The sequence below is a fragment of the Somniosus microcephalus genome, chromosome 4, assembly GCF_052327205.1.
Source record: "Somniosus microcephalus isolate GS21.2 chromosome 4, FLI_Smic_1.0, whole genome shotgun sequence".
Lineage (NCBI taxonomy): Eukaryota > Metazoa > Chordata > Chondrichthyes > Squaliformes > Somniosidae > Somniosus > Somniosus microcephalus.
In genome coordinates, this window is record NC_140990.1 from 18,597,349 (window position 1) to 18,614,235 (window position 16,887).

Genomic DNA, 16,887 nt, shown 5'->3' on the forward strand with positions numbered 1-16,887 from the left:
GGGGTACCACAGGGATCTGTCCTGGGCCCCCAGCTGTTCACAATTTACATTAATGACCTGGATCAGGGAGTCGGATGCAGCATTTCCAAATTTGCAGACGACACTAAACTAGGAGGGGGGGTGGGCTCAGAGGAAGAGACCAGGAAGCTCCAGAGCGATTTGGACAGACTGGGCGATTGGGCGGATAAATGGCAGATGCACTATAATGTGGACAAGTGCGAAGTTATCCACCTTGGGTGCAGGAACGGGAGGGCAAATTATTATTTAAATGGCAATAGATTGGGAGAGGGGGAAGTACAGAGAGACCTGGGTGTTCTTGTACACCAGTCACTGAAGGCGAGCATGCAGGTGCAACAGGCGGTCAAGAAGGCAAACGGTATGCTGGCCTTCATAGCAAAAGGGTTAGAATACAGGAACAGGGATACCTTGCTGCAGCTGTACAGGGCACTGGTGAGACCACACCTCGAGTACTGTGTACAGTTTTGGTCGCCTCATCTGAGGAAGGATGTTCTTGCCATGGAGGGGGTGCAGCGGCGATTCACCAGGCTGATACCAGGAATGGCGGGAATGACCTATGAGGAGAGACTATGTAGTTTAGGGATGTACACACTGGAGTTTAGAAGATTGAGAGGGGACCTCATAGAAGTGTATAAAATTCTGACAGGTCTAGACAGACTGGATGCAGAAGGAATGTTTCCCTTGGCGGGTGAGAACAGAACTAGAGGACATAATTTAAGGATAAGGGCTAAACCATTTAGGACAGAGATGAGGGGGAATTTCTTCACTCAGAGAGTGGTGAACCTGTGGAACTCATTGCCACAGAGGGCAGTGTATGCCAGCTCATTAAATATATTTAAGAGGGAATTAGATATATTTCTACAGGCAAAAGGGGTTAAGGGTTACGGAGAGAAGGCGGGGACGGGATACTGAATTAAAGGATCAGCCATGATCTCATTAAATGGCGGAGCAGGCACGAAGGGCCGAATGGCCTACTCCTGCTCCTATCTTCTATGTATCTATGTATTAACTCCCAGTGTCACTCACTGACCACTGGCATTAACTCCCAGTGTCTCTCACTAACCCCTGGCATTAACTCCCAGTATCACTCACTGGCCCTGGCATTAACTCCCAGTGTCTCTCACTGACCACTGGCATTAACTTCTTGTGTCTCTCACTGACCCCTTGCATTAACTCCCTGTGTCACTCACTGACCCCTGGCATTAAGTCCCAGTGTCACTCACTGACCCCTGGCATTAAGTCCCAGTGTCACTCACTGACCCCTGGCATTAGCTCCCAGTGTCACTCACTGACCCCTGGCATTAACTCCCAATGTCACTCACTGACCCCTGGCATTATCTCCCAGCGTCAGTCACTGACCCCTGGCATTAACTCCCAGTTTCACTCATTGACCCCTGGCATTAACTCCCAATTTCACTCACTGACCCCTGGCATTAACTCCCAGTGTCTCTCAATGACTCCTGGCATTAACTCCCAGTGTCACTCACTGATCCCAGGCATTAACTCCCAGTGTCACTCACTGACACCTGGCATTAACTCCCAGTGTCTCTCAATGACCCCTGGCATTAGCTCCCAGTGTCTCTCACTGACCACTGGCATTAACTCGCAGTGTCTCTCACTGACCCCTGGCATTAACTCCCAGTGTCTCTCACTGACCCCTGGCATTAACTCCCAGTGTCACTCACAGACCCCTGGCATTAACTCCCAATGTCACTCACTGACCCCTGGCATTACCTCCCAGTGTCTCTCACTGACCCCTGGCATTAACTCCCAGTGTCACTCACTGACCCCTGACATTAACTCCCAGTGTCTCTCACTGACCCCTGGCATTAACTCCCAGTGTCTCTCACTGACCCCTGACATAAACTCCCAGTGTCACTCACTGTCCCCAGGCATTAACTCCCAGTGTCACTCACTGACCCCTGGAATTAACTGCCAGTGTCACTCACTGACCCCTGGCATTAACTCCCAGTGTCACTCACTGACCCCTGGCATTAACTCCCAGTGTCACTCTCTGAACCCTGGCTTTAACTCCCAGTGTCTCTCACAGACCACTGGCATTAACTCCCAGTGTCACTAACTGATCCCTGGCATTATTTCCCAGTGTCACTCAATGACCCCAGGCATTAACTCCCAGTGTCTCTCACAGACCCCTGGCATTAACTCCCAGTGTCACTCACTGACCACTGGCATTACCTCCCAGTTTCTCTCACTGACCCCTGGCATTAACTCCCAGTGTCACTCACTGACCCCTGGCATTAACTCCCAGTGTCTCTCACTGACCACTGGCATTAACTCCCAGTGTCTCTCACAGACCCCTGGCATTAACTCCCAGTGTCTCTCACTGACACCTGGCATTAACTCCCAGTGTCTCTCACTGACCCCTGGCATTAACTTCCAGTGTCACTCACTGACCCCTGGCATTAACTCCCAGTGAAACTCACTGACCCCTGGCATTAACTCCCAGTGTCACTCACTGACCCCTGACATTAACTCCCAGTGTCACTCACTGACCGCTGGGATTAACACCCAGTGTCTCTCACTGACACCTGGCATTAACTCCCAGTGTCACTCACTGACACCTGGCATTAACTCCCAGTGTCACTCACTGACCCCTGGCATTAACTTCCAGTGGCACTCACTGACCCCTGGCATTAACTCCCAGTGTCACTCACTGACCCCTGGAATTAAATCCCAGTGTCACTCACTGACCCCTGGCATTAACTCCCAGTGTCACTCACAGACCCCTGGCATTAACTCCCAGTGTCTCTCACTGACCCCTGGCATTAACTCCCAGTGTCACTCACTGACCCCTGGCATTAACTCCCAGTGTCTCTCACTGACCCCTGGCATTAACTCCAAGTGTCTCTCACTGACCACTGGCATTAACTCCCTGTGTCTCTCACTGACCCCTGAGATTAACTCCCAGTGTCACTCTCAGACCACTGGCATTAACTCCCAGTGTCACTCACTGACCCCTGGCATTAACTCCCAGTGTCACTCACTGACCCCTGACATTAACTCCCAGTGTCACTCACTGACCGCTGGGATTAACACCCAGTGTCTCTCACTGACACCTGGCATTAACTCCCAGTGTCACTCACTGACACCTGGCATTAACTCCCAGTGTCACTCACTGACCCCTGGCATTAACTTCCAGTGGCACTCACTGACCCCTGGCATTAACTCCCTGTGTCTCTCACTGACCCCTAGCATTAACTCCCAGTGTCACTCACTGACCCCTGGCATTAACTCCCAGTGTCACTCACTGACCCCTGACATTAACTCCCAGTGTCACTCACTGACACCTGGCATTAACTCCCAGTGTCTCTCACTGACCCCTGGCATTAACTCCCAGTTTCACTCACTGACCCTTGGCATTAACTCCCAGTGTCACTCACTGACTCCTGGCATTAAGTCCCAGTTTCACTCACTGACCCTTGGCATTAACTCCCAGTCTCACTCACTGACCCCTGGCATTAACTCCCAGTGTCACTCACTGACCCCTGGAATTAAATCCCAGTGTCACTCACTGACCCCTGGCATTAACTCCCAGTGTCACTCACTGACCCCTGGCATTAACTCCCAGTGTCACTCACTGACCCCTGGAATTAAATCCCAGTGTCACTCACTGACCCCTGGCATTAACTCCCAGTGTCACTCACAGACCCCTGGCATTAACTCCCAGTGTCTCTCACTGACCCCTGGCATTAACTCCCAGTGTCACTCACTGACCCCTGGCATTAACTCCCAGTGTCTCTCACTGACCCCTGGCATTAACTCCAAGTGTCTCTCACTGACCACTGGCATTAACTCCCTGTGTCTCTCACTGACCCCTGAGATTAACTCCCAGTGTCACTCTCAGACCACTGGCATTAACTCCCAGTGTCACTCACTGACCCCTGGCATTAACTCCCAGTGTCACTCACTGACCCCTGGCTTTAACTCCCAGTGTCACTCACTGACCCCTGGCATTAACTCCCAGTGTCTCTCACTGACCCCTGGCATCAACTCCCAGTGTCACTCACTGACCCCTGCCATTAACTCCCAGTATCTCTCACTGACCCCTGGCATTAACTCCCAGTGTCACTCACTGACCCCTGGCATGAACTCCCAGTGCCTCTCACTGACCCCGGCATTAACTCCCAGTGTCTCTCAGAGACCACTGGCATTAACTCCCACTGTCTCACACAGACCCCTGGCATTAACTCCCAGTGTCTCTCACAGACCCCTGGCATTAACTCCCAGTGTCACTCACTGACCCCTGGCATGAACTCCCAGTGCCTCTCACTGACCCCGGCATTAACTCCCAGTGTCTCTCAGAGACCACTGGCATTAACTCCCACTGTCTCACACAGACCCCTGGCATGAACTCCCAGTGTCTCTCACAGACCCCTGGCATTAACTCCCAGTGTCTCTCACTGACCCCTGGCATTAACTCCCAGTGTCTCTCACTGACCGCTGCCATTAACTCCCAGTGTCACTCACTGACACCTGGCATTAACTCCCAGTGTCGCTCACTGACCCCTGGCTTTAACTCCCAGTGTCATTCACTGACACCTGGCATTAACTCCCAGTGTCACTCACTGACCCCTGGCATTAACTCCCAGTGTCTCTCACAGACCCCTGGCATTAACTCCCAGTGTCACTAACTGACCACTGGCATTAACTCCCTGTGTCACTAACTGACCACTGGCATTACCTCCCAGTGTCACTCAATGACCCCAGGCATTAACTCCCAGTGTCTCTCACAGACCCCTGGCATTAACTCCCAGTGTCACTCACTGACCCCTGGCATTACCTCCCAGTTTCTCTCACTGACCCCTGGCATTAACTCTCAGTGTCACTCGCTGACCCCTGGCATTAACTCCCAGTGTCTCTCACTGACCCCTGGCATTAACTCCCAGTGTCTCTCACAGACCCCTGGCATTAACTCCCAGTGTCTCTCACTGACACCTGGCATTAACTCCCAGTGTCTCTCACTGACCCCTGGCATTAACTCCCAGTGTCACTCACTGACCCCTGGCATTAACTCCCAGTGACACTCACTGACCTCTGGCATTAACTCCCAGTGTCACTCACTGACCCCTGACATTAACTCCCAGTGTCACTCACTGACCCCTGGGATTAACACCCAGTGTCTCTCACTGACCCCTGGCATTAACTCCCAGTGTCTCTCACTGACCCCTGGCATTAACTCCCAGTGTCACTCACTGACCCCTGGCATTAACTCCCAGTGACACTCACAGACCCCTGGCATTAACACCCACTGTCACTCACTGACCCCTGGCATTAACTCCCAGTGTCACTCACTGACCCCTGACATTAACTCCCAGTGTCTCTCACTGACCCCTGGCATTAACTCCCAGTGTCTCTCACTGACCCCTGGCATTAACTCCCAGTGTCACTCACTGACACCTGGCATTAACTCACAGTGTCACTCACTGACCCCTGGCATTAACTCCCAGTGTCTCTCACTGACCCCTGGCATTAACTCCCAGTGTCTCTCACTGACCCCTGGCATCAACTCCCAGTGTCACTCACTGACCCCTGGCATTAACTCCCAGTGTCACTCACTGACCCCTGGCATTAACTCCGAGTGTCACTCACTGACCCCTGGCATTAACTCCCGGTGTCACTCACTGACCCCAGGCATTAACTCCCAGTGTCTCTCACTGACCCCTGGCTTTAACTCCCAGTGTCACTCACTGACACCTGGCATTAACTCACAGTGTCACTCATTGACCCCTGGCATTAACTCCCAGTGTCTCTCACTGACCCCTGGCATTAACTCCCAGTGTCTCTCACTGACCCCTGGCATCAACTCCCAGTGTCACTCACTGACCCCTGGCATTAACGCCCAGTGTCACTCGGTGACCCCTGGCATTAACTCCCAGAGTCACTCACTAACCCCTGGCATTAACTCACAGTTTCACTCACTGACCACTGGCATTAACTCCCAGTGTCACTCACTGACCCCTGGCATTAACTCCCAGTTTCACTCTCTGAACCCTGGCTTTAACTCCCAGTGTCTCTCACAGACCACTGGCATTAACTCCCAGTGTCACTAACTGATCCCTGGCATTATTTCCCAGTGTCACTCAATGACCCCAGGCATTAACTCCCAGTGTCTCTCACAGACCCCTGGCATTAACTCCCAGTGTCACTCACTGACCACTGGCATTACCTCCCAGTTTCTCTCACTGACCCCTGGCATTAACTCCCAGTGTCACTCACTGACCCCTGGCATTAACTCCCAGTGTCTCTCACTGACCACTGGCATTAACTCCCAGTGTCTCTCACAGACCCCTGGCATTAACTCCCAGTGTCTCTCACTGACACCTGGCATTAACTCCCAGTGTCTCTCACTGACCCCTGGCATTAACTTCCAGTGTCACTCACTGACACCTGGCATTAACTCCCAGTGTCTCTCACTGACCCCTGGCATTAACCCCCAGTGTCACTCACTGACCCCTGGCATTAACTCCCAGTGTCACTCACTGACCCCTGGCATTAACTCCCAGTGAAACTCACTGACCCCTGGCATTAACTCCCAGTGTCACTCACTGACCCCTGACATTAACTCCCAGTGTCACTCACTGACCGCTGGGATTAACACCCAGTGTCTCTCACTGACACCTGGCATTAACTCCCAGTGTCTCTCACTGACACCTGGCATTAACTCCCAGTGTCACTCACTGACCCCTGGCATTAACTTCCAGTGGCACTCACTGACCCCTGGCATTAACACCCACTGTCACTCACTGACCCCTGGCATTAACTCCCAGTGTCACTCACTGACCCCTGACATTAACTCCCAGTGTCACTCACTGACACCTGGCATTAACTCCCAGTGTCTCTCACTGACCCCTGGCATTAACTCCCAGTGCCACTCACTGACTCCTGGCATTAAGTCCCAGTTTCACTCACTGACCCTTGGCATTAACTCCCAGTCTCACTCACTGACCCCTGGCATTAACTCCCAGTGTCACTCACTGACCCCTGGAATTAAATCCCAGTGTCACTCACTGACCCCTGGCATTAACTCCCAGTGTCACTCACAGACCCCTGGCATTAACTCCCAGTGTCTCTCACTGACCCCTGGCATTAACTCCCAGTGTCACTCACTGACCCCTGGCATTAACTCCCAGTGTCTCTCACTGACCCCTGGCATTAACTCCAAGTGTCTCTCACTGACCACTGGCATTAACTCCCTGTGTCTCTCACTGACCCCTGAGATTAACTCCCAGTGTCACTCTCAGACCACTGGCATTAACTCCCAGTGTCACTCACTGACCCCTGGCATTAACTCTCAGTGTCACTCACTGACCCCTGGCTTTAACTCCCAGTGTCACTCACTGACCCCTGGCATTAACTCCCAGTGTCTCTCACTGACCCCTGGCATCAACTCCCAGTGTCACTCACTGACCCCTGCCATTAACTCCCAGTATCTCTCACTGACCCCTGGCATTAACTCCCAGTGTCACTCACTGACCCCTGGCATGAACTCCCAGTGCCTCTCACTGACCCCGGCATTAACTCCCAGTGTCTCTCAGAGACCACTGGCATTAACTCCCACTGTCTCACACAGACCCCTGGCATTAACTCCCAGTGTCTCTCACAGACCCCTGGCATTAACTCCCAGTGTCACTCACTGACCCCTGGCATGAACTCCCAGTGCCTCTCACTGACCCCGGCATTAACTCCCAGTGTCTCTCAGAGACCACTGGCATTAACTCCCACTGTCTCACACAGACCCCTGGCATTAACTCCCAGTGTCTCTCACAGACCCCTGGCATTAACTCCCAGTGTCTCTCACTGACCCCTGGCATTAACTCCCAGTGTCTCTCACTGACCGCTGCCATTAACTCCCAGTGTCACTCACTGACACCTGGCATTAACTCCCAGTGTCGCTCACTGACCCCTGGCTTTAACTCCCAGTGTCATTCACTGACACCTGGCATTAACTCCCAGTGTCACTCACTGACCCCTGGCATTAACTCCCAGTGTCTCTCACAGACCCCTGGCATTAACTCCCAGTGTCACTAACTGACCACTGGCATTAACTCCCAGTGTCACTAACTGACCACTGGCATTACCTCCCAGTGTCACTCAATGACCCCAGGCATTAACTCCCAGTGTCTCTCACAGACCCCTGGCATTAACTCCCAGTGTCACTCACTGACCCCTGGCATTACCTCCCAGTTTCTCTCACTGACCCCTGGCATTAACTCTCAGTGTCACTCGCTGACCCCTGGCATTAACTCCCAGTGTCTCTCACTGACCCCTGGCATTAACTCCCAGTGTCTCTCACAGACCCCTGGCATTAACTCCCAGTGTCTCTCACTGACACCTGGCATTAACTCCCAGTGTCTCTCACTGACCCCTGGCATTAACTCCCAGTGTCACTCACTGACCCCTGGCATTAACTCCCAGTGACACTCACTGACCTCTGGCATTAACTCCCAGTGTCACTCACTGACCCCTGACATTAACTCCCAGTGTCACTCACTGACCCCTGGGATTAACACCCAGTGTCTCTCACTGACCCCTGGCATTAACTCCCAGTGTCTCTCACTGACCCCTGGCATTAACTCCCAGTGTCACTCACTGACCCCTGGCATTAACTCCCAGTGACACTCACAGACCCCTGGCATTAACACCCACTGTCACTCACTGACCCCTGGCATTAACTCCCAGTGTCACTCACTGACCCCTGACATTCACTCCCAGTGTCTCTCACTGACCCCTGGCATTAACTCCCAGTGTCTCTCACTGACCCCTGGCATTAACTCCCAGTGTCACTCACTGACACCTGGCATTAACTCACAGTGTCACTCACTGACCCCTGGCATTAACTCCCAGTGTCTCTCACTGACCCCTGGCATTAACTCCCAGTGTCTCTCACTGACCCCTGGCATCAACTCCCAGTGTCACTCACTGACCCCTGGCATTAACTCCCAGTGTCACTCACTGACCCCTGGCATTAACTCCGAGTGTCACTCACTGACCCCTGGCATTAACTCCCGGTGTCACTCACTGACCCCAGGCATTAACTCCCAGTGTCTCTCACTGACCCCTGGCTTTAACTCCCAGTGTCACTCACTGACACCTGGCATTAACTCACAGTGTCACTCATTGACCCCTGGCATTAACTCCCAGTGTCTCTCACTGACCCCTGGCATTAACTCCCAGTGTCTCTCACTGACCCCTGGCATCAACTCCCAGTGTCACTCACTGACCCCTGGCATTAACTCCCAGTGTCACTCACTGACCCCTGGCATTAACTCCGAGTGTCACTCACTGACCCCTGGCATTAGCTCCCAGTGTCTCTCACTGATACCTGGCATTTACTCCCAGTGTCTCTCACTGACCCCGGCATTAACTCCCAGTGTCTCTCACAGACCAGTGGCATTAACTCCCAGTGTCTCTCACAGACCCCTGGCATTAACTCTCAGTGTCACTCACTGACCCCTGGCATTAACTCCCAGTGTCTCTCACTGATACCTGGCATTAACTCCCAGTGTCTCTCACAGACCCCTGGCATTAACTCCCAGTGTCTCTCACAGACCCCTGGCATTAACTCCCAGTGCCTCTCACTGACCCCTGGCATTAACTCCCAGTGTCTCTCACTGACCGCTGGCATTATCTCCCAGTGTCACTCACTGACACGTGGCATTAACTCCCAATATCACTCACTGACACCTGGCTTTAACTCTCAGTGTCACTCACTGACACCTGGCATTAACTCCCAGTGTCTCTCACTGACCCCTGGCATTAACTCCCAGTGTCACTCACTGACCCCTGGCATTATCTCCCAGTGTCTCTCACAGACCCCTGGCATTAACTCCCAGTGTCACTAACTGACCCCTGGCATTATTTCCCAGTGTCACTCAATGACCCCAGGCATTAACTCCCAGTGTCTCTCACAGACCCCTGGCATTAACTCCCAGTGTCACTCACTGACCACTGGCATTAACTCCCAGTGTCTCTCACTGACACCTGGCATTAACTCCCAGTGTCACTCACTGACCCCTGGCATTAACTCCCAGTGTCTCTCACAGACCCCTGGCATTAACTCCCAGTGTCTCTCACTGACCCCTGGCATTAACTCCCAGTGTCACTCACTGACCCCTGACATTAACTCCCAGTGTCACTCACTGACCCCTGGCATTAACTCCCGGTGTCACTCACTGACCCCTGGCATTAACTCCCAGTGTCACTCACTGACAACTGGCATTAACTCACAGTGTCACTCACTGACCCCTGGCATTAACTCCCAGTGTCTCTCACTGACCCCTGGCATTAACTCCCAGTGTCTCTCACTGACCCCTGGCATCAACTCCCAGTGTCACTCACTGACCCCTGGCATTAACTCCCAGTGTCACTCACTGACAACTGGCATTAACTCACAGTGTCACTCACTGACCCCTGGCATTAACTCCCAGTATCTCTCACTGACCCCTGGCATTAACTCCCAGTGTCTCTCACTGACCCCTGGCATCAACTCCCAGTGTCACTCACTGACCCCTGGCATTAACTCCCAGTGTCACTCACTGACCCCTGGCTTTAACTCCGAGTGTCACTCACTGACCCCTGGCATTAACTCCCAGTGTCTCTCACTGACCCCGGCATTAACTCCCAGTGTCTCTCACAGACCACTGGCATTAACTCCCAGTGTCTCACACAGACCCCTGGCATTAACTCCCAGTGTCTCTCACTGACCCCTCGCATTAACTCCCAGTGTCACTCACTGACACCTGGCATTAACTCCCAGTTTCACTCACTGACCCCTGGCATTAACTCCCAGTGTCTCTCACAGACCCCTGGCATTAACTCCCAGTGTCTCTCACTGACCCCTGGCATTAACTCCCAGTGTCTCTCACTGACCGCGGGCATTAACTCCCAGTGTCACTCACTGACACCTGGCATTAACTCCCAGTGTCACTCACTGACCCCTGGCTTTAACTCCCAGTGTCACTGACTGACACCTGGCATTAACTCCCAGTGTCTCTCACTGACCCCTGGCATTAACTCCCAGTGTCACTCACTGACCTCTGTCATTAACTCCCAGTGTCTCTCACAGACCCCTGGCATTAACTCCCAGTGTCACGAACTGACCACTGGCATTACCTCCCAGTGTCACTCAATGACCCCAGGCATTAACTCCCAGTGTCTCTCACAGACCCCTGGCATTAACTCCCAGTGTCACTCACTGACCACTGGCATTACCTCCCAGTTTCTCTCACTGACCCCTGGCATTAACTCCCAGTGTCACTCACTGATCCCTGGCATTAACTCCCAGTGTCTCTCACTGACCCTGGCATTAACTCCCAGTGTCTCTCACAGACCCCTGGCATTAACTCCCAGTGTCTCTCACTGACACCTGGCATTAACTCCCAGTGTCTCTCACTCATCCCTGGCATTAACTCCCAGTGTCACTCACAGACCCCTGGCATTAACTCCCAGTGACACTCACTGACCCCTGGCATTAACTCCAAGTGTCACTCACTGACCCCTGACATTAACTCCCAGTGTCACTCACTGACCCCTGGGATTAACACTCAGTGTCTCTCTCTGACCCCTGGCATTAACTCCCAGTGTCTCTCACTGACCCCTGGCATTAACTCCCAGTGTCACTCACTGACCCCTGGCATTAACTCCCAGTGTCACTCACTGACCCCTGGCATTAACACCCACTGTCACTCACTGACCCCTGGCATTAACTCCCAGTGTCACTCACTGACCCCTGACATTAACTCCCAGTGTCTCTCACTGACCCCTGGCATTAACTCCCAGTGTCTCTCACTGACCCCTGGCATTAACTCCCAGTGTCACTCACTGACCCCTGGCATTAACTCCCAGTGACACTCACAGACCCCTGGCATTAACACCCACTGTCACTCACTGACCCCTGGCATTAACTCCCAGTGTCACTCACTGACCCCTGACATTAACTCCCAGTGTCTCTCCCTGACCCCTGGCATTAACTCCCAGTGTCTCTCACTGACCCCTGGCATTAACTCCCAGTGTCACTCACTGACACCTGGCATTAACTCCGAGTGTCACTCACTGACCCCTGGCATTAACTCCCGGTGTCACTCACTGACCCCAGGCATTAACTCCCAGTGTCTCTCACTGACCCCTGGCTTTAACTCCCAGTGTCACTCACTGACACCTGGCATTAACTCCCAGTGTCTCTCACTGACCCCTGGCATTAACTGCCAGTGTCTCTCACTGACCCCTGGCATCAACTCCCAGTGTCACTCACTGACCCCTGGCATTAACTCCCAGTGTCACTCACTGACCCCTGGCATTAACACCGAGTGTCACTCACTGACCCCTGGCATTAGCTCCCAGTGTCTCTCACTGATACCTGGCATTTACTCCCAGTGTCTCTCACTGACCCCGGCATTAACTCCCAGTGTCTCTCACAGACCAGTGGCATTAACTCCCAGTGTCTCTCACAGACCCCTGGCATTAACTCCCAGAGTCTCTCACTGACCACTCGCATTAACTCCCAGTGTCACTCACTGACACCTGGCATTAACTCTCAGTGTCACTCACTGACCCCTGGCATTAACTCCCAGTGTCTCTCACTGATACCTGGCATTAACTCCCAGTGTCTCTCACAGACCCCTGGCATTAACTCCCAGTGTCTCTCACAGACCCCTGGCATTAACTCCCAGTGCCTCTCACTGACCCCTGGCATTAACTCCCAGTGTCTCTCACTGACCGCTGGCATTATCTCCCAGTGTCACTCACTGACACGTGGCATTAACTCCCAGTATCACTCACTGACACCTGGCATTAACTCCCAGTGTCTCTCACTGACCCCTGGCATTAACTCCCAGTGTCACTCACTGACCCCTGGCATTAACTCCCAGTGTCACTCACTGACCCCTGGCATTATTTCCCAGTGTCACTCAATGACCCCAGGCATTAACTCCCAGTGTCTCTCACAGACCCCTGGCATTAACTCCCAGTGTCACTCACTGACCACTGGCATTAACTCCCAGTGTCTCTCACTGACACCTGGCATTAACTCCCAGTGTCACTCACTGACCCCTGACATTAACTCCCAGTGTCACTCACTGACCCCTGGCATTAACTCCCGGTGTCACTCACTGACCCCTGGCATTAACTCCCAGTGTCTCTCAAAGACCCCTGGCATTAACTCCCAGTGTCTCTCACTGACCACTGGCATTAACTCCCAGTGTCACTCACTGACCCCTGACATTAACTCCCAGTGACACTCACTGACACCTGGCATTAACTCCCGGTGTCACTCACTGACCCCAGGCATTAACTCCCAGTGTCTCTCACTGACCCCTGGCATTAACTCCCAGTGTCACTCACTGACAACTGGCATTAACTCACAGTGTCACTCACTGACCCCTGGCATTAACTCCCAGTGTCTCTCACTGACCCCTGGCATTAACTCCCAGTGTCTCTCACTGACCCCTGGCATCAACTCCCAGTGTCACTCACTGACCCCTGGCATTAAATCCCAGTGTCACTCACTGACCCCTGGCTTTAACTCCGAGTGTCACTCACTGACCCCTGGCATTAACTCCCAGTGTCTCTCACTGACCCCGGCATTAACTCCCAGTGTCTCTCACAGACCACTGGCATTAACTCCCAGTGTCTCACACAGACCCCTGGCATTAACTCCCAGTGTCTCTCACTGACCCCTCGCATTAACTCCCAGTGTCACTCACTGACACCTGGCATTAACTCCCAGTTTCACTCACTGACCCCTGGCATTAACTCCCAGTGTCTCTCACAGACCCCTGGCATTAACTCCCAGTGTCTCTCACTGACCCCTGGCATTAACTCCAGTGTCTCTCACTGACCGCTGGCATTAACTCCCAGTGTCACTCACTGACACCTGGCATTAACTCCCAGTGTCACTCACTGACCCCTGGCTTTAACTCCCAGTGTCACTGACTGACACCTGGCATTAACTCCCAGTGTCTCTCACTGACCGCTGGCATTAACTCCCAGTGTCACTCACTGACCTCTGTCATTACCTCCCAGTGTCTCTCACAGACCCCTGGCATTAACTCCCAGTGTCACGAACTGACCACTGGCATTACCTCCCAGTGTCACTCAATGACCCCAGGCATTAACTCCCAGTGTCTCTCACAGACCCCTGGCATTAACTCCCAGTGTCACTCACTGACCACTGGCATTACCTCCCAGTTTCTCTCACTGACCCCTGGCATTAACTCCCAGTGTCACTCACTGATCCCTGGCATTAACTCCCAGTGTCTCTCACTGACCCCTGGCATTAACTCCCAGTGTCTCTCACAGACCCCTGGCATTAACTCCCAGTGTCTCTCACTGACACCTGGCATTAACTCCCAGTGTCTCTCACTCACCCCTGGCATTAACTCCCAGTGTCACTCACAGACCCCTGGCATTAACTCCCAGTGACACTCACTGACCCCTGGCATTAACTCCAAGTGTCACTCACTGACCCCTGACATTAACTCCCAGTGTCACTCACTGACCCCTGGGATTAACACCCAGTGTCTCTCTCTGACCCCTGGCATTAACTCCCAGTGTCTCTCACTGACCCCTGGCATTAACTCCCAGTGTCACTCACTGACCCCTGGCATTAACTCCCAGTGTCACTCACTGACCCCTGGCATTAACACCCACTGTCACTCACTGACCCCTGGCATTAACTCCCAGTGTCACTCACTGACCCCTGACATTAACTCCCAGTGTCTCTCACTGACCCCTGGCATTAACTCCCAGTGTCTCTCACTGACCCCTGGCATTAACTCCCAGTGTCACTCACTGACTCCTGGCATTAAGTCCCAGTGTCACTCACTGACCCTTGGCATTATCTCCCAGTGTCACTCACTGACCCCTGGCATTAACTCCCAATGTCTCTCACTGACACCTGGCATTAACTCCCAGTGTCACTCACTGACCCCTGCCATTAACTCCCAGTGTCTCTCACTGACGGCTGGCATTAACTCCCAGTGTCTCTCACTGACCCCTGGCATTAACTCCCAGTGTCACTCACTGACACCAGGCATTAACTCCGAGTGTCACTCCCAGACCCCTGGCATTAACTCCCAGTGTCACTCACTGACCCCTGGCATTAACTCCCACTGTCACTCACTGACCCCTGGCATTAACTCCCTGTGTCTCTCACTGACCCCTGAGATTAATTCCCAGTGTCACTCACTGACCCCTGGAATTAACTCCCAGTGTCACTCGCTGACCCCTGGCATTAACTCCCAGTGTCACTCACTGACCCCTGGCTTTAACTCCCAGTGTCACTCACTGACCCCTGGCATTAACTCCCAGTGTCACTGACTGACCCCTGGCATTAACTCCCAGTGTCACTCTCTGACCCCTGGCATTAACTCCCAGTGTCAGTCACTGACCCCTGGCATTAACTCCCAGTGTCACTCATTGACCCCTGGCATTAACTCCCAGTGTCACTCACTGAACCCTGGCATTAGCTCCAAGTGACACTCACTGACTCCTGGCATTTACTCCCAGTGTCACTCACTGACCCCTGGCATTAACTCCCAGTGTCTCTCACTGACCCCTGGCATTAACTCCCAGTGTCTCTCACTGATCACTGGCATTAACTCGCAGTGTCTCTCACTGACCCCTGGCATTAACTCCCAGTGTCTCTCACTGACCCCTGACATTAACTCCCAGTGTCACTCACTGAACCCTGGCATTCACTGCCAGTGTCTCTCACGGACCCCTGGCATTAACTCCCAGTGTCTCTCACTGACCCCTGGCATTAACTCCCAGTGTCACTCACTGACCCCTGGCATTAACTCCCAGTGTCTCTCACAGACCCCTGGCATTAACTCCCAGTGTCTCTCACTGACCCCTGGCATTAACTCCCAGTGTCTCTCACTGACCGCTGGCATTAACTCCCAGTGTCACTCACTGACACCTGGCATTAACTCCCAGTGTCACTCACTGACCCCTGGCTTTAACTCCCAGTGTCACTGACTGACACCTGGCATTAACTCCCAGTGTCTCTCACTGACCCCTGGCATTAACTCCCAGTGTCTCTCACTGACCTCTGTCATTACCTCCCAGTGTCTCTCACAGACCCCTGGCATTAACTCCCAGTGTCACGAACTGACCACTGGCATTACCTCCCAGTGTCACTCAATGACCCCAGGCATTAACTCCCAGTGTCTCTCACAGACCCCTGGCATTAACTCCCAGTGTCACTCACTGACCACTGGCATTACCTCCCAGTTTCTCTCACTGACCCCTGGCATTAACTCCCAGTGTCACTCACTGATCCCTGGCATTAACTCCCAGTGTCTCTCACTGACCCCTGGCATTAACTCCCAGTGTCTCTCACAGACCCCTGGCATTAACTCCCAGTGTCTCTCAGTGACACCTGGCATTAACTCCCAGTGTCTCTCACTCACCCCTGGCATTAACTCCCAGTGTCACTCACAGACCCCTGTCATTAACTCCCAGTGACACTCACTGACCCCTGGCATTAACTCCAAGTGTCACTCACTGACCCCTGACATTAACTCCCAGTGTCACTCACTGACCCCTGGGATTAACACCCAGTGTCTCTCTCTGACCCCTGGCATTAACTCCCAGTGTCTCTCACTGACCCCTGGCATTAACACCCAGTGTCACTCACTGACCCCTGGCATTAACTCCCAGTGTCACTCACTGACCCCTGGCATTAACACCCACTGTCACTCACTGACCCCTGGCATTAACTCCCAGTGTCATTCACTGACCCCTGACATTAACTCCCAGTGTCTCTCACTGACCCCTGGCATTAACTCCCAGTGTCTCTCACTGACCCCTGGCATTAACTCCCAGTGTCACTCACTGACTCCTGGCATT

The 16,887-nt window shown here is 53.1% G+C and overlaps 1 protein-coding gene across 1 annotated transcript in view; it reads left to right on the top strand.

Moving 5' to 3' along the window:
- LOC147118355 (uncharacterized) overlaps positions 1-2,098 on the top strand; it is a 33,307-nt gene extending 31,209 nt beyond the window's left edge. The window contains exons 10-11 of the mRNA XM_085983892.1: positions 1,204-1,351; positions 1,880-2,098. Coding sequence (XP_085840018.1) covers positions 1,204-1,351; positions 1,880-2,098 — 367 coding nt within the window. The remainder of the gene's footprint in view (positions 1-1,203; positions 1,352-1,879) is intronic.
- Positions 2,099-16,887: the final 14,789 nt, after the last annotated feature.